At 48.8% G+C, this 18,228-nt stretch overlaps 1 protein-coding gene and 1 pseudogene across 1 annotated transcript in view; one reads left to right on the forward strand and one right to left on the reverse strand.

Moving 5' to 3' along the window:
• TMEM120B (transmembrane protein 120B) overlaps positions 1 to 18,228 on the forward strand; it is a 64,325-nt gene that overhangs the window by 19,786 nt on the left and 26,311 nt on the right. Inside the window, exons 2-3 of the mRNA XM_025402853.1 lie at positions 12,466 to 12,584; positions 16,566 to 16,682. Coding sequence (XP_025258638.1) covers positions 12,466 to 12,584; positions 16,566 to 16,682 — 236 coding nt within the window. The remainder of the gene's footprint in view (positions 1 to 12,465; positions 12,585 to 16,565; positions 16,683 to 18,228) is intronic.
• Positions 3,647 to 7,040, reverse strand: LOC112634185 (annotated as a pseudogene).

Consider the following 18,228-nt stretch of genomic DNA (forward strand, 5'->3'; position numbering starts at 1 on the left):
AAAAAAAAAAAAAAAAAAAAAAAAAAAAAATCTAATAAAAAGCCTGTAGCCTCTGACCCACAATTTTACCTCTCTTCCCCCAGAGAAATCTACTCTAGAGACACACCTGCCTGTGTGCCCAGAGAGGCCGTGCAAGGATATGATTCAATATTGTATTGTTGGTTATAGTCAGACACAGGAAGCAACATAAATATCCAGCACTAGGGGAAGGACTAAAGAAACTGGAGTATATCTGCAGCACAAAATATGCACAGCACTAAAGAGTGGAGTGCATCCATATATTCTTTTTTTTTTTTTTTTTGGGACGGAGTCTCGCTGTGTCGCCCAGGCTGGGGTGCAGTGGCGTGATCTTACCTCACTGCAAGCTCCGCCTCCCGGGTTCACGCCATTCTCCTGCCTCAGCCTCCGAGTAGCTGGGACTACAGGCGCCCGCGACCACGCCCGGCTAGTTTTTTGTATTTTTAGTAGAGACGGGGTTTCACCATGTTAGCCAGGGATGGTCTCGATCTCCTGACCTCGTGATCCACCCGCCTCGGCCTCCCAAAGTACTGGGATTACAGGCTTGAGCCACCACGCCCGGCCTTTTTTTTTTTTTTTTTTTTTGAGACAGAGTCTCACTCTGTTGCCCAGGCTGGAGTGCAGTGGTGTGACCTCGGCTCACTGCAACCTCTGCCTTGGGTTCAAGCAACTCTCATGCCTCAGCCTCCCAAGTAGCTGGGATTACAGGTATGCACCATTACACCTGGTTAATTTTTGTATTTTTAGTAGAGACAGGATTTCGCCATGTTGGCCACTATGGTCTCCAACTCCTGACCTCAAGTGATCTGCCCACCTCGGCCTCCCAAAGTGCTAGGATTACAGGTGTGAGCCACCACACCTGGCCCCATATATTGTGCGTAGATCTCCAAGACATATTACTGAGTGAGAAAAGCAAGTTATGGAATCTAATGTATACATTTGATACTGTTAATATACTTTTTACGGCCGGGCGCGGTGGCTCAAGCCTGTAATCCCAGCACTTTGGGAGGCCGAGACGGGCGGATCACGAGGTCAGGAGATCGAGACCATCCTGGCTAACACGGTGAAACCCCGTCTCTACTAAAAAAATACAAAAAACTAGCCGGGCGAGGTGGCGGGCGCCTGTAGTCCCAGCTACTCGGGAGGCTGAGGCAGGAGAATGGCATGAACCCGGGAGGCGGAGCTTGCAGTGGGCTGAGATCCGGCCACTGCACTCCAGCCTGGGCGACAGAGCAAGACTCCGTCTCAAAAAAAAAAAAAAAAAAAAAAAATATATATATATATATATACTTTTTAAAAACCCAAAGAATGTGTTTAGGGTATAAGCTACGCTGCTGTCACAAAGAGACCTGAAAGTAAAATGCCAGGAATGAAGTAGTTTCTTTGTCACGTGACAGTCCAGAGGGCAGCGTGGCCCAGGGTGAGTGGGGTTTGTTATCTCCGGTGCATAAAACAACTGTTGCCTGATGCTTGGGGATTCTGTGGGTCAGGAATGTAGACAGAGCACAGAAGAAAGCTTGACTGTGCTCTATGATGTCTGGTGCCTTTTCTGGGAGGACTCGAGTAGCGAGGGGTAACTCACGTGGCTGGGGCTGGAATCTTCTGGGGATTTCTTTTCTTTCTTTTTTTTTTTTTTTGAGATGGAGTTTCGCTCTTGTTGCCCAGGTTGGAGTGCAGTGGTGTGATCTTGGCTCACCGCAACCTCCGCCTCCTGGGTTCAAGCAATTCTCCTGCTTCAGCTTCCCGAGTAGCTGGGATTACAGGCATGAACCACCACACCTGGCTAGTTTTGTACTTTTAGTAGAGATGGGGTTTCTCCATGTTGGTCAGGCTGGTCTCAAACTCCTGACCTCACATGATCCACCCACCTTGGCCTCCCAGTCACACCTGTGCTGGGATTACAGGTGTGAGCCACCACGCCTGGCCATGAAAGTTTCTTTTTCTTTCTTTCTTGTTTTTTAGTTTGCAAAATAAGTTTTATTTTTACTTCTTTTAAAAAATGGGGCCGGGCGCGGTGGCTCAAGCCTGTAATCCCAGCACTTTGGGAGGCCGAGATGGGCGGATCACGAGGTCAGGAGATCGAGACCATCCTGGCTAACACGGTGAAACCCCATCTCTACTAAAAAATACAAAAAACTAGCCGGGCGAGGTGGCGGGCGCCTGTGGTCCCAGCTACTCGGGAGGCTGAGGCGGGAGAATGGCGTGAACCCAGGAGGCGGAGCTTGCAGTGAGCTGAGATCCGGCCACTGCACTCCAGCCTGGGCGACAAAGCGAGACTCCGTCTTAAAAAAAAAAAAAAAAAAAAAATGGACAGGCTGGGTGCCGTGGCTCACACCTGTAATCCCAGTACTTTGCCAGGCTGAGATGAGTGGATCACCTGAGGTCAGGAGTTTGAGACCAGCCTGGCAAACATGGCGAAACCCGTTTCTACTAAAAATACAAAAATTAGCCAGGCATGACGGCAGGTGCCTGTAATCCCAGGTGCTTGGGAGGCTGAGGCAGGAGAAACACTTGAACCCAGGAGGTGGAGGTTGCAGCGAGCTGAGATAGTGCCATTGCACTCCGGCCTGGGTGACAAGAGCAAAACTACATCTCAAAAAAAGAGAAAAAAAAAGAATTAATATTCAATATATATGTACATAACTTCACCCAGGCTACTGTGGACATGCTGTCCATGGGTTAGCCCTGCTCTTCAAGGAGCAGTAAAATACAAAAAATTAATTGGGCGTGGTGGCATGCACCTGTAGTCCCAGCTACTTGGGAGGCTGAGGCAGGAGAATCGCTTGAACCCAGGAGGCAGAGGTTGCAGTGATCCGAGATCACACCACTGCACTCTAGCCTAGGTGACAGAGCAAGACTCCATCTCAAAAACAAACAAACAAAAGAACCCCAGAAACAAAACCTTCCAACTTAGTGAAAACAAGGCATTCAATGGCAGACCAGCAGCAGAAACTGCTTATTACCAGTTTATACTAGTCATTTTATGAAGTCATATCTCTATAAAAACAAACACTAGAGAGAATAAATAGATTTAAATAAAGTGATAAGCATAACTACAAATAAATACCATATTACCAGATTTTTTTTGAGACAGAGTCTCACTCTGTCGCCAGGCTGGAGTGCAGTGGTGCGATCTCGGCTCACTGCAACCTCCACGTCCTGGGATCAAGCAGTTCTCCTGCCTCAGCCTCCTGAGTAGCTGGGACTACAGGTGCATGCCACCATGCGCAACTAAGTTTTGTATTTTTAGTAGAGATAGGGTTGCACTATGTTGGCCAGGATGGCCTCCCTCTGTTGACTTTGTGATCCACCCGCCTCGGCCTCCCAAAGTGCTGGGATTACAGGCATGAGCCACCGCGCCCGGCCTTTTTTGTTTTGTTTTGTTTGAGACCAAGTCTTGCTCTGTCACCCAGGCTGGAGTACAGTGGCACGATCTCGGCTCACTGCAACCTCCACCTCCTGGGTTCAAGTGATTCTTCTGCCTCAGCCTCCTGAGTAGCTGGGATTACAGGCACATACCACCACGCCCGGCTAATTTTTATATTTTTCGTAGAGATGGGGTTTCACCATGTTAGTCAGGCTGGTCTTGAACTCCTGACCTTGTGATCCACCCGCACTGGCCTCCCAGAGTGTTGGGATTACAGTGGGCCCTGCCATATTACCAGACTTTAAACAAGAATCTATAAAAGTTTTACTACCTAAGGACTTTCACTCAAAGAAGAAAAAATACATAGTAACACCAAGCTTGCAGGGTGGTAAATTAACAGATATATTTTCTCTTAATGGAAACTTACCTAGCTTCAGTAACATTTCCGGATGAGGCATCAAGTTATTGTTGCACATTTTAAACAGACTGGTCCAGCAGTGTTTCCTCTAAATTTTAATTACCCCTCTTCATTTAAACCATTAGCAGGACCATCGTTACATGGATTGTCTAGAATGTCTTCATGGATTGTCTAGAAGTCCATTTGACTTCTCCTTTTGATCATCATCAGTATTAACCTCTTCAACTGTCTGTGCCCCTTGTGTATTCATTAACATATCATTTCCTAGGGACTATTACTCGGCAGCTTTGCCTTCCTTCTTTCCAAGGCCAGTTGTTTATTTCTCTCAGTTCTTTGTTGTTGCTCTTCTGTTAGGCTTCTACTTGACTCAGAAGCAAACATCTCACTTTCAGATGAGTTTATCAGAAAGGGATCTCATTCAGTAGCAGATACATCATGTCCATTATTTCCCACAACTTCATCATTATTGGTAACAAAATCTTCACGTAAAATAGGGAGATCAAGTTGAATTCATTTTAAACAGGTTTGAACTTCCTTTTTATTTCCCAGGTATTCGTCTGTCAATAAAATCCTCAAACTGCAGTTTAGGGAATAGCCTGTGTGCCCAGTGCTCCATGTGTCTGATTAGAGTCTTCAAGTCTTCAGCCTCATGACCTTTACCTTTGGATTCTGCCTTATCAAATACATGCCTTAGGGCTGGAAGTCCTCTCTCTGAAATTAGTCTGAGTCAGCCTGAATATATTTCTTTTAATTCTTCTCTTTGGAGGTACAGGAAGAGGTGCCCCACTCACTGACTCTTCATCAGGTTCAGCTCCTTCACCATCTTGTCTTTCTGGAGAGGCTTACACAGAAAGCAGGGGCCACAGCGTGGAAGTTGGCGTGAAGACTAAACGCACTTCTCACGAGACTGGGGAACTTGCCCCCGCCATCCCCCCTCCTTTAATTTTTTTGGAGATGGAGTCTCACTCAGTCGCCCAGGCTGAAGTGCAGTGGTGCGATCTAGGCTCACTGCATCCTTTATCTCCTGGGTTCAAGCGATTCTCCTGCCTCAGTCTCCCCGAGTAGCTGGGACTACAGGTGCCCACCACCATGTCCAGCTAATTTTTTTTGTATTTTTGGTAGAGACGACGTTTCACCATGTTGGCCGTGCTAGTCTCAAACTCTTGACCTCAGGTGATCCGCCTGCCTCGGCCTCCCAAAGTGCTGGAATTACAGGCATGAGCCACCGCGCCCGGTCTTCTTTTTCTTTTTGAGACAGTCTCCCTCTGTCGACTAGGCTGGAGCGCAGTGGCACGATCTCAGCACACTGCAACCTCCACCTCCCAGGTTCAAGCAGTCCTGCCTCAGCCTCCCGAGTAGCTGGGATTACGGGCATGCACCACCGTGCTGTCTAATTTTTGTAATTTTAATAGAGATGAGGTTTCATCATGTTGGCAAGGCTGATCTCAAACTCCTAACCTCAGGTAATCCTCCTGCTTCAGCCTCCCAAAGTGCTGGGATTACAGGGGCGAGCCACTGCGCCCTGCCTGGATGTTTGTTTATGTACGTGTCTGGAACCTATGTGGGACTGACAAGATTTGTCTTAGTTGGGACTATTGATTGGAGTGACTACACGGGACTTCTCTGTGTGGCTAAAGCTTCATATAGCATGGTTGCCTCAGGATAGCTGTACTTTTTGCTCCAAGAGCAAGTAGTTCCACTTACTTAGTTGCTCCAGGAACTTAGGTGGAAGCCACAGGGCCTTCCGTGACTTTTTCTCAGAAGTTATGTAGTGTCAATTCTGCCATATTCTATTGTCAGACTAGTCACAAGCGTACCTAGATTTAAGGGGAGTGAACAGAGGCACTGCCTGTCTATGTGAGGCATGATAAAGAATAAGTGGCCATGTTTTAAAACCATCACAGTGGGCGGGGCACAGTGGCTCACGCCTGTAAACCCAGCACTTTGGGAGGCCGAGGTGGGCAGATTACCCAAGGTCGTGAGTTTGATACCAGCCTGACCAACATGATGAAACCCCGTTTCTACTAAAACTACAAAAATTAGCTGGGTGTGGTTGTATGCGCCCTTAATCCCAGCTACTCGGGAGTCTGAGGCAGGAGAATCACTTGAACCCAGGAGGCGGAGGTTGCAGTAAACCGAGATTGTGCCACTGCACTGCAGCGTAGGTGACAGAGCAAGACTGTCTCAAAAAAGAAAGAAATCACAGTTGAGAAGCTGTGTCCCATGAGGCTGCACTGGGACTCAGGTTAGTTTGGTTGGGGAGGGGCAATGGGCTCTGCCGCTTCTGGCTTCAAGGTAACTGAGCCCTTTGTTGCATTTCCTAGCCAGGGAAGAGAGAGTGGACGGCAAGCAGTTCCTAATGAAATATGTGGTTCAGAACTTGCAGAAGTTGCCGGGTGCAGTGGCTCACATCTGTAACCCCAGCACTTTGGGAGGCCAAGATGGGTGGATCACTTGAGGCCAGGAGTTCGAGACCAGCCTAGTCAACATGGTGAAACCCCATCTCTACTAAAAATACAAAAATTAGCTGGGCATGGTTGTGCACGCCTGTAGTCCCAGCTACTTGGGAGGCTGAGGCACGATAATTACTTGAACCCGGGAGGTGGAGGTTACAGTGACCCGAGATCAAGCCACTGTACTCCATCCTGGGTGATAGAGTGAGACCCTGTCTCCAAAAAAAAAAATCCGGGCACAGTGGCTCACACCTGTAATCTATTCTAAAAATTTACTAAAAATATAAAAATATGAAAATTAGCCAGGCATGGTGGTGCACACCTGTAATACCAGCTACTTGGGAGACTGAGGCAGGAGAATCGTTTGAACACAGGAGGCGGAGGTTGCAGTGAGCCGAGATCGCGCCACTGCACTCCAGCCTGGTGACAGAGCGAGACTCCATCTCAAAAAAAAAAAAAAAAAAAAAAGCAGACCTCAGCCATAGCTGCAGTGTTTTAATTTTTAACAAGGATGATGTCTTCATGTTTTACTTGTGACATTAAATATTAATTGAAACAGATGAGGTCCTGATGAGCATCTGGCAGCTGATTTTGTAGCCCTGGTCTTGTCTCTTCATGGCAGGAACCAGCACCAAAGGCCACCAGGAGGGGTGCAGGGCCCTTATCTCACAGCAGCCTCTCAAGCCAGGGCCCTGTCTTCCCCAAGGCTGCATTGTCTGGGCAGGATCTCTCCACCTCTGTCCTCCTTGTCTGGTTTCGTTATCAGCAGGTATTTGTTGGACATAGAGGGCTGTTTAGCACTGAAGAATTCAAAAGTGATTAAAACACAGCCTTTCTTCACACAGATAACTTGTTAATTGCCAATGGAAAGTTGGACACTACATAGTGCAGAAGCTGGGTGGGCCTCCTGGCTGCCTTTACCCAGCAAAGTTAGCATCATGGATATGGTGTCCCTCCTGGCAGGAGCCACTAATAAGGGCACAACATCCTTTTAGTAACATGCTGGTACCCATGCATGCCTCAAATCATGAGGAAACATCCACAAACCCCCACTGGGGGACATTCTTCCAGAAAACTGGACCAAACGCTTTAAAAACTTAAATTCGGCCAGGCACGGTGGCTCATGCCTGTAATCCCAGCACTTTGGGAGGCCGAGGTGGGAGGATCATTTGAGGTCAGGAGTTCCAGACCAGCCTGGTCAACATGGTGAAACCCCATCCGTCTCTACTAAAAATACAGAAATTAGCTGGGTATGGTGGCACCTGTAATCCCAGCTACTTGGGAGGCTGAAGCAGGAGAATCGCTTGAACCTGGGAGGCAGAGGTTGCAGTGAGCCAAGATCACACCACTGTACTCTGGCCTGGGCGACAAGAGTCAAACTCTGTCTCAAAAACCAAAAAACAGGCCGGGCGCGGTGGCTCAAGCCTGTAATCCCAGCACTTTGGGAGGCCGAGACGGGCGGATCACGAGGTCAGGAGATCGAGACCATCCTGGCGAACACGGTGAAACCCCGTCTCTACTAAAAAATACAAAAAACTAGCCGGGCGAGGCGGCGGGCGCCTGTAGTCCCAGCTACTCGGGAGGCTGAGGCAGGAGAATGGCGTAAACCCGGGGGGCGGAGCTTGCAGTGAGCTGAGATCCGGCCATTGCACTCCAGCCCGGGCGACAGAGCCAGACTCCGTCTCAAAAAAAAAAAAAACAAAAAACAATAACAAACTTAAATTCACGAAAGGCAGAGATTGGGAGATTGTTCTAGATTAAAGGAGAGTAAAGAGACATGAACAGTACCAGAAGGCATGAGACTGAATTGGATCCAAGATCTGAAGGAAAATTGCCATAAAAGAGACAGTCAACAAAATTTGAATTTGAGTGGTATGTGAGGCCATAGCATTGTGTTATATCAACATTACATTTTCTAGACGATTGACCCTTGAACAAGGTGGGGTTAGGGGTGCCAATCAGTCGAAAAGCCAAGTATATAACTTTTTTTTTGGAACAGAGTCTCCCTCTGTTACTGAGGCTGGAGTGCAGTGACACGATCTCAGCTTACTACAGCCTCCACCTCCTGGGTTCAAGTAATCATCTCACCTCAGCCTCCCGAGTATCTGGAACTACAGGCGCCCGCACCACACCTGGCTAATTTTTGTATTTTTAGTAGAGATGGGGTTTCACCATGTTGACCAGGCTGGTCTTGAACACCTGGCCTCAAGTGATCCACCCACCACAGCCTCCCAAAGTGCAGGGATTGCAGGTGTGAACCACCCAGCCTGGCCAGAAACTTTCGACTCCTCCAAAACTACTATTTTTTTTTTTTTTTTTTTTGGAGACAGAGTGCAGTTGTGTGATCTCAGCTCACTGCAATCTCTGCCTCCCAGGTTGAAGTGATTCTCTTGCCTCAGCCTCCTGATTACAGGTGCCCTCCACCATGTCTGGCTAATTTTTGCACTTTTAGTAGAGACAGGGTTTCACCATGTTGGTCAGGCTGGTCTCAAACTCCTGACCTCAGGCGATCCACCCACCTTGGCCTCCCAAAGTGTTGGGATTACAGGCATGAGTCAATGTGCCCGGCAACTCCCACAAAACTTCTATCAGCCTAATGTTGAGCAGAGTCTCACTGATAACAGAGACAGTTGATTAACACACATTTTATATATGCATTATACATTGTATTATTACAATAAAGAAAGCTAGAGAGGCCCCGCACGGTGGCTCACGCCTGTAATGCCAGCCCTTTGGGAGGCTGAGGCAGGTGAATCACCTGAGGTCCGGAGTTCGAGACCAGCCTGACCAACATGGAGAAACCCTGTCTCTACTAAAAATACAAAATTAGCCAGGCGTGGTGGTACATGCCTGTAATCCCTCAGGAGGCTGAGACAGGAGAATCACTTGAACCTGGGAGGTGAAGGTTGTGGTGATTGGAGATCATGCCACTGCACTCCAGCATAGGCAACAAGAGTGAGAGTCTGTCTTAAAGAAAAAAAAAAAGCTAGAGAAAAGAAAATGTTATTAAGAAAATCATAAGGAAGAGAAAATATATTTACTCTTCAGTAAGTGGAAGTGGACCATTGTAAAGGTCTTCATCCTTTGTGTCTTTACATTGAGGAGTAGCAGGAGGAGGAAGAGGAGGGCTTGGTCTGCTGTCTCACGGGTGGCAGAGGTGGAAGAAAATCTGTGTATAAGTGGACATGCAGTTGAAACCCATGTCATTTAAGGGTCAGTTGCGTTTGATAATTGTACTATGGATATTTGAGAGAATATTGCTGTTCTTACTAGATACACACTGTACTATTTAGGAGAAAAGAGGTGTGTTGTCTACAACTAACTCCCAAATGGTTTAGCACAGGAGTGGGCAAATCTTTTTGGTAAAAAGCCAAATAGTGAAAATTTTGAGCTTTATGGGCCATATGGTCTCTGTCACAACTACTTGTTTTGCTGTTAGAGTCCCAGCACAGCCACACGGAATATTTAAATGGGTGGGCGTGGCTGTGTTCCAATAAAACTTTATTTATGGATACTGCAATGCCAATTTATATAATTTTCACACACCATGAAAGATTCTAGTGATTTTTTTTCAACCCTGCAAAACCCATTTCTGTCTTACTGAGCATACAAAATTAGGTAGCCAGACTTGGCCTGCGGCTGTGGCTTACGATTGCCTGCCTGATACAGAAAAAGAACATACAGGCAGGCATGCACATGTGTGCACACGCAGGCACGCATATATGGGGGATAAAGCAAATACAGAATGAAGGAACCGCTGGTGAATCCGGGTGAAGAGTGGAAGCGAGTTATTTGTATTGTTTTTGTAATTCTGCAAACTTGAAATTATTATTATAATCATTATTATTTTGAGACGGAGTTTCACTCTTGTTGCCCAGGCTGGAGTGCAGTGGTGCGATCTCGGCTCACCACAACCTAAGCCTCCTGGGTTCAAGCGATTCTCCTGCCTCAGCCTCCTGAGTAGCTGGGATTACAGGCATGCGCCATCACGCCTGGCTAATTTTGTGTTTTTAGTAGAGATGGGGTTTCTCCACATTGGTCAGGCTGGTTTCAAACTTCCGACTTCAGGTGATCCACCTGCCTTGGCCTCCCAAAGTTCTGGGATTACAGGCATGAGCCCCTGTGTCTGAAATTATTACTATTATTATTATTATTATTCATTTATATATGTATTTGAGACGGAGTCTCACTCTGGAGTGCAGTGGCATAATCTCAGTTCACTGCAACCTCCGCCTCCTGGATTCAAGCAATTCTCATGCCTTAGCCTCCTGAGTAGCTGGCATTACAGGCGTGAGCCACCATGCCCAATTTGAAATTATTTTAAAATAAAAACATTGGCCGGGCGCGGTGGCTCAAGCCTGTAATCCCAGCACTTTGGGAGGCCGAGGCGGGCGGATCACGAGGTCAGGAGATCGAGACCATCCTGGCTAACACGGTGAAACCCCGTCTCTACTAAAAGATACAAAAAAACTAGCCAGGCAAGGTGGTGGGCGCCTGTAGTCCCAGCTGCTCGGGAGGCTGAGGCAGGAGAATGGCGTGAACCCAGGAGGCGGAGCTTGCAGCGAGCTGAGAGCCGGCCACTGCACTCCAGCCTGGGCGACAGAGCGAGACTCCGTCTCAAAAAATAAAAAAAATAAAAATTAAAAAAAATAAAAACATTAAATAAAAGCATTGATTTTTCCTTCCTGGGGGGCCCAGGAAGGACAGAGGGAAGTCACCCTTTTATCTTCCTAGTGGGTGGGCCAAGGTGACTCACTCTATTCAAGGTGATTCACAGCATTCTTGGATGTCTCTCCTAATTGTCATCTAGTCACTTGTCATTTTTATTGTCATCTAGTTAATTCTTAGCCTTTGCCTCTTCCTTATTTACTGACTTCCTTTTTTTTTTTTTTTTTTTTTTTTGAGATGGAGTCTTGCTCTGTCACCCAGGCTGGAGTGCAGTGGCAGACCTCAGCTCGCTGCAACCTCCGACTCCCAGATTCAAACAATTCTCCTGTCTCAGCCTCCTGAGTAGCTGGGACTACAGGCATCTGCCACCATGCCCGGCTAATTTTTGTATTTTTAGTGGAGACAGGGTTTCACCATGTTGGTCAGGCTGGTCTCGAACTCCTGACCTCAAATGATCCGCCTGCCTCAGCCTCCCAAAGTGCTGGGATTACAGGCATGAGCCACCGTGCCTGGCCTCACTTAACTTTCATACCTAGGTGCCTTGCTTGGCAGGCAGGGGAGTTTAGCCTCTGTGCTCACTGTTGGACCATCCGCTTTTGCTCTCCCTCTGGTAAATCCATCTCTCCAACTGCTAAAAAAAAAAAAAAGGTCACTTGAGTTTGTTGGTTTATCGTTGCTTTGTTTTTCAATGTTTTTTAATTTCTCAGGGCCCATGTTAACCTTGTCTGTATCATTCCAATTCTAGTACACGTGCTGCCAAAGCGAGCAGTGGCTTATTCTTTTTGTTTTTATTTTTATTGAGACGGAGTTTCGCACTTTCACCCAGGCTGGAGTGAAGTGGCGTGGTCTTAGCTCACTGCAACCTCCACCCGCTGGGTTAAAGTGATTCTCCTGCCTCAGCCTCCCAAGTAGTTGGGATTACAGATGCCCGCCACCATGTCTGGCTAATTTTTGCATTTTTAGTAGAGATGGGGTTTCACCATGGGAAAATACAAGAGACTTTGCCTCAGTGCTGGGGGAACAGAACACAGTAACTTCTTGACTTTGCCACCATCACACACCTCCCAATAAATAACACCATAGGCAGGGAAACAACCCCTTATCTCTGGACTTCTAAGACAAACACCAACAATTTAGGGAAACCAACACGGGAGATGAAGACCATGACATTAAAAACAATAAGCTGGCTGGGCGCGGTGGCTCATGCCTGTAATCCCAGAACTTTGGGAGGCCCAGGCAGGTGGATCACAATGTCAGGAGTTTGAGACCAGCCTGGCCAATATGGTGAAACCCCGTCTCTACGAAAAAAAAAAAAAAAAAATTAGCCGGGCATGGTGGTGGGCACCTGTAATCCCAGCTACGTGGGAGGCTGAGGCAGGAGAATTGCTCGAACCCAGGAGACAGAGCTTGCAGTGAGCTGAGATCATGCCACTGCACTCCAGCCTGGGTGACAGAGCGAGACTCTGTCAAAAAGAAAAGAAAAGAAAATGACCTGTTCACATTCTCCCGCACACCTTCCCCCGTGGTCCCCTGTCCTCCAGGAGACGCACAGGATCTACAAGCAGAAGCTGGAGGAGCTGGCTGCGCTGCAGACGCTGTGTAGCAGTTCCATCAGTAAGCAGAAGAAGCACCTCAAGGACTTGAAGCTCACACTCCAGAGGTAGGTGCGGCTGCAGCCCATGGGCTGCTCTGGTTCTGAGGGACAGAAGCCCAACTCAAAACAGGCTGAAGCAGAGAATGGCAATCTCAGTGGAAAAAGACAGGACTGGGAGTTGTTTCAGGCATCACTGGATCCAGGGGTCAAAGGGTGTTTTGGGGCATCTGCTTTTTTCCCTCTAAATTCTGCCTTCCTCTGGATTGGTGTCACTCTCAGGGTGACTGTCCCCTCCACCAACAGTGCCAGGCTTATATTCTCTAACCTTGCTTCCTGCTGGCTGTGCCACCCTGGCTGAAGGAGAGTTTCTCTTTTTTTTTTTTTTTTCTTGAAATGGAGTCTTTCATTCTGTCACCCAGGCTGGAAAGCAATGGCGTGATCTCGGCTCACTGCAGCCTCCGTCTCCTGGGTTCAAGTGATTCTCCTGCCTCAGCCTCCCAAGTAGCTGTGATTACAGGCGTGCGCCACTGTGTCTGGCCGAGAGTTTCTTTTTCCCAGTACTTCAGCCGACATTCTGGGTTAGTCCTCATTGGCTGGGATTGGTTGAATGCCCATTTGTGAACCAATCACTGAGAAGCTGCTTGGACAGCCCCATGCCGTGCGCTCAGTCTGTGGCCCTGGGAAGTGGAGGGACAGCCATGTGGGTGGTGGGAGAAGAAGATGAGTAGTTTCCCAGGGGAAAGGTGGGTGCTGTTATAGGAAGGTGCCCTGCTGGACAAGTAAACAGGCAGCGTCCTTTCGTGGGTGTGGGGTGTCCCCCCCACTGGGGTCTCTGGGGTAGTGGCCACTAGGTTGCCATCCCTGGTGGAGATGTGCTTGAGCTCATAGCTTAGTTCGGTTCCCCAGGCCTGGATCGTGTTCATTTCCTGACTTCTCCAGGTCTGGGAAGTCCCTTCCTGCCTGGTATGTGAAGGGGCCCAGTGGATGCAGTGACCCCCTTGTCAGGCAGGGAAACTGAGGCTCCAAGTGACTTGTCCCAAGTCACTTAGCTAGGCTTCTATTTTAGAATCTGGGACTCTTGGTTAACTCTTTCCTTGTGGACAATTTTGGAGGAAGGTCCTGATTATAGCTCTCAGTGTGGCTGGCCATTTTGAAAATGGAGGCCTGCAACTAAGGGGTAGAGAGTGTGGATGGCCCCATGCAAACACATCACCAGATGTGGCTTTGGAAAAACACGTCTTGGTAATGGCAGGACTCAGAGTCTAGAGTTTTTTCAGTCCAGAGTTTTTCAGATTCTCAGTGATTGCTTCACAGATGGGCACATGGCTAACCTCAGCACTATTGATGGGGCTGTGGGGGCTGTGCAGTGCACTGTGGGATAGTGAGTAGCATCCCTGGCCTCTGCCCACCGATGCCAGTAGCACTTCCGCCCCAGGTGTGACCACCAAGATGTCTCCAGGCATTGCCGGCTGCTCCCAGTTGAGAAGTACTGAGTTAGAAGGTTGACCCATGAGTTAGGGTCTTAGACCAAGGACCCCTGCCATTCTGAGATGTCTCTGCTGGCTTGTTTTCTAGTTTTGAGAGTTCCATGTTACCAAAGAATAACAGACCTTAACTGGTTGACTGCTTATGCTTTCAGGGGCTTTCTGTCTGTCCTCTTGGTAATCTGTAGGTTATTCCTTTTTTTTTTTTTTTTTTTTTTTTTTTTTGAGGCGGAGTCTCGCTCTGTCGCCCAGGCTGGAGTGCAGTGGCCGGATCTCAGCTCACTGCAAGCTCCGCCTCCTGGGTTTACGCCATTCTCCTGCCTCAGCCTCCCGAGTAGCTGGGACTACAGGCGCCCGCCACCTCGCCCGGCTAGTTTTTTGTATTTTTAGTAGAGACGGGGTTTCACCGTGTTAGCCAGGATGGTCTTGATCTCCTGACCTCGTGATCCGCCCGTCTCGGCCTCCCAAAGTGCTGGGATTACAGGCTTGAGCCACCGCGCCCGGCAGGTTATTCCTTTATTTCTATTTTTTAAAATTATATTGATTGATTGATTGATTCATTCATTCATTCATTCATTCAGAGATGGAGTCTCGCTCTGTCGCCCAGGCTGGAGTGCAGCGGCACAATGTCAGCTCACTGCAACCTCTGCCTCCTGGGTTCAAGCAATTCTCCTTCCTGTCTTAGCCTCCTGAGTATCTGAAATTACGGGTGCCCGCCACCACGCCCAGCTAATTTTTGTACTTTTACTAGAGACAGGGTTTCACTATGTTGGCCAGGCTGGTCTCAAACTCCTGACCTCAAGCGATCCTCCTGCCTTGGCCTCCCAAAGTGCTGGGATTACAGGCGTGAGCCACTGTGCCCGGTCTTATTTTTTTTTGAGATAGGGTCTTGCTCTGTCACCCAGGCTGGAGTGCAGTGGCGCAATCATGGCTCACCACAGCCTTGATCTCCTGGGCTCAAGCAATCCTCCCACCTTAGCCTCATGAATACTAGGACTACAGGCGTGCACCACCATGCTTGGTGGTTGTTTTTTGTTACTGTTGTTGTTGTTTTTGAGTCAGAGTCTCGCTGTGTCACCCAGGCTGGAGTGCAGTGGCACAATCTCGGCTCACTGCAACCTCTACCTCCTGGGTTCAAGCAATTCTCCTGCCTCAGACTCCCAAGTAGCTGGGATTACAGGGGCCCGCCACCACGCCTAGCTAATTTTTATATTTTCAGTAGAGACAGGGTTTTGCCATGTTGACCAGGCTGGTCTCGAATTCCTGACTTCAGGTGATCTGCCCACTTCAGTTTCCCAAAGTGGTGGGATTACAGGCATGAGCCACCACATCCAGCCCCTGGTTGTTTTCTTAACCACCTCCCCCGTCTTTTTTTTTTTTTTTTTTTGAGATAGAGTTTCGCTCTTGTTACTCAGGCTGGAGTGCAATGGTGCGATCTTGGCTCACTGCAACCTCTGCCTCCCAGGTTCAAGTGATTCTCCTGCCTCAGCCTCCCAAGTAGGTGGGATTACAGCCATGCACCACCATGCCCAGCTTATTTTGTATTTTTAGTAGAGACGGGGTTTCTCCATGTTGGTCATGCTGGTCTCGAACTCCCGACCTCAGGTGATCGGCCTGCCTCAGCCTCCCAAAGTGCTGGGATTACAGGTATGAGCCACCACGCCTGGCCTTGGTTGTTTTCTTTGATTAATTTTTTGTAGAGACTGGGTCTTGCTATGTTGGTCAGGCTGGCCTCAAACTCCTGGCCTCAAGTGATCTTCCCGCCCTGGCCTTCCAAAGTGCTGAGATCATAGGCGTATGTTCTGGGACTATAACATCATGCCTGCTAGCTATTTCTTTAGAAAAATGAGACGAAGGCCGGGCGTGGTGGCTCACGCCTATAATCCTGGCACTTTGGGAGGCCGAGGCAGGCAGATCATGAGGTCAGGTAATCAAGACCATCCTGGCTAACACAGTGAAACCCCGTCTCTACTAAAAATACAAAAAAATTAGCCAGGTGTGATGGCAGGAGCCTGTAATCCCAGCTACTCGGGAGGCTGAGGCAGGAGAATGGCATGAACGCGGGAGGCAGAGCTTGCAGTGAGCCAAGATGGCGCCACTGCACTCCAGCCTGGGTGACAGAGCGAGACTCTGTCTCATAAAAAAAAAAAGAAAGAAAAATGAGAAGAAAAATAGTATTGTTAGTAATTATCCCTTGAGCTCATACTATCAAATATTATTCTAGATGCTCTATGCTGTACTTACTCATTTAATCCTCACCAGGCTATTGTCTGTGAGGTAGACTTGAGGTTATCCCGGTTTTTCAGGTATGGAAAATAAGGCAGAGAGGTTTAAGGATTTACCGAAAGTCACAAGACTACCTGGGAGGCAGCATCACTCCCCCAACCCAGAGAGTTGAGATAGGGAACTGTGGTTGCAAGAGGCACTGGGGTAGAAGGCGGAGGCACGGGGTAGAAGGTGGGAGGCACTGGGGTAGAAGGTGGGAGGCTGGGACTGGGGGAGTCCATAGCCCTCCTCCCTCTGAGTGACACCCCTTCCCCTGTGCTTGCATCTCTGTCCACAGGTGCAAACGCCATACCAGCCAGGAGGAGGCGGAGCTCGTTCAGCAGATGGCCGCAAATATCAAGGAGCGGCAGGACGTCTTCTTCGACATGGAGGCCTACCTGCCCAAGAAGAACGGGTAGGAGTTGGCAACCTCCCCACCCCTAGCACAGGCCCATGCCCAGGCCTAGCACAGCTGGTTCATATAACTCTCACCTTCCTGCTGGTGCTCAGATTGAAGGGGAAAGAGGGAAGAAAGGGCAGGAGACGTAAGAAGGCTTCCTTACGCATTCCTCCGTGAGCCCAGGAGAGCACCTTAGCCACACTGTGGGACAGCAGTATTCCTGGGAGGGCCGTTGCAAGGAACCAGCACCTACCGCATGCCTGGTGCCACCTGGGGTTAAAAGGGAGGTGTTCTCTCCCAGGAGAACAAACATGCATTGAGTGCCTCCTGTAGGCTCAGAGCTGTGCCAGGAACTCCTGTGATGTCACTCGTTTTATCCTCAACAACCTGTGCGTCAGACCAAGAGATCCCCATTTTTACAAGATTCAGAGACATCAGCGAATGTTTGGCCACACCAGGATGTGAACAGCAGACATTCTGACTCCAAAGCCCACGTTCTTTCTATTTTCCCCCTTCAGAGAAGTCCCCTCCCTCAAGTGATGTCATTGCCACCTTGTTCTGGAGAGAGCTGCTTACAGCCTGGTATCATCGTGACCCGGCATACGCTGCTGAGCCCAGTCAGTTCACCCTGACCCTGTTTTCCGGATCAGCCTTGCGCTGAGTCAGAGCCTGCGCTAGGAGGCGGGGCTCCTTTCAGGCCTGTAGCAGGTGGGAGGGAGCTGGTTAGCCCTGTTACGTTTTAACCCATTCCTCTGAGCTTCTCCTTTTTTACTATGTTTGGGTAAAGACTCCCTGAGTTAAGTGATGATCATTTTCTGCAGAATGAACAGCAGCCTAGCATTCGTGACCCTCTTACAGTGCCATGCGCATCTGCCTCCTGCCCCTCTGTGCCTCTTACCTCGGTTGGGAATCGTTGGATTGCAAATGATAGAAAACCCAGCTCAAGGCTGGGTGTGGTGGCTTGTGCCTGTCATCCCAGCACTTCGGGAGGCCGAGGTGGGAGGATCATTTGAGCCCGGGAATTCAAGACCAGCCTGGACAACATCGTGAGACCTCATCTCTAAAAAACTTTAACAAAATTGGCATGGTGGTGTGTACCCGTAATCCTAGCTACTTTGGTGACTGAGGTAGGAGGACTACTTGAGCCTAGGGGTTTAAGACTGCAGTGAGGCTGGGCACAGTGGCTCACGCCTGTAATCCCAGCACCTTGGGAGACTGAGGCAGGTTAAGGTTAGGAGTTCGAGACCAGCCTGGCCAACATGGTGAAACCCCTAAACCTACTAAAACTACAAAAATTAGCTGGGTGTGGTGGCACGTGCCTGTAATCCCAGCTACTTGGGAGGCTGAGGCAGGAGAATCGCTTGAACCTGGGAGGTGGAGGTTACAGCGAGTCCTGATCATGCCACTGCAGTCCAGTCTGGACAACAGAGCGAGACTCTGTCAAAAAAAACTGCAACACTGCAGTGAGCTATGGTCATGCCATTGCACTCTAGCCTGGGCAACAGAGTGAGACCCTGTCTCTAAAAATAATAACAATGATAATAATGAAAAATAAAGAAAA

The sequence above is a fragment of the Theropithecus gelada genome, chromosome 11 (assembly GCF_003255815.1).
Source record: "Theropithecus gelada isolate Dixy chromosome 11, Tgel_1.0, whole genome shotgun sequence".
In the NCBI taxonomy this organism is placed as follows: Eukaryota; Metazoa; Chordata; class Mammalia; order Primates; family Cercopithecidae; genus Theropithecus; species Theropithecus gelada.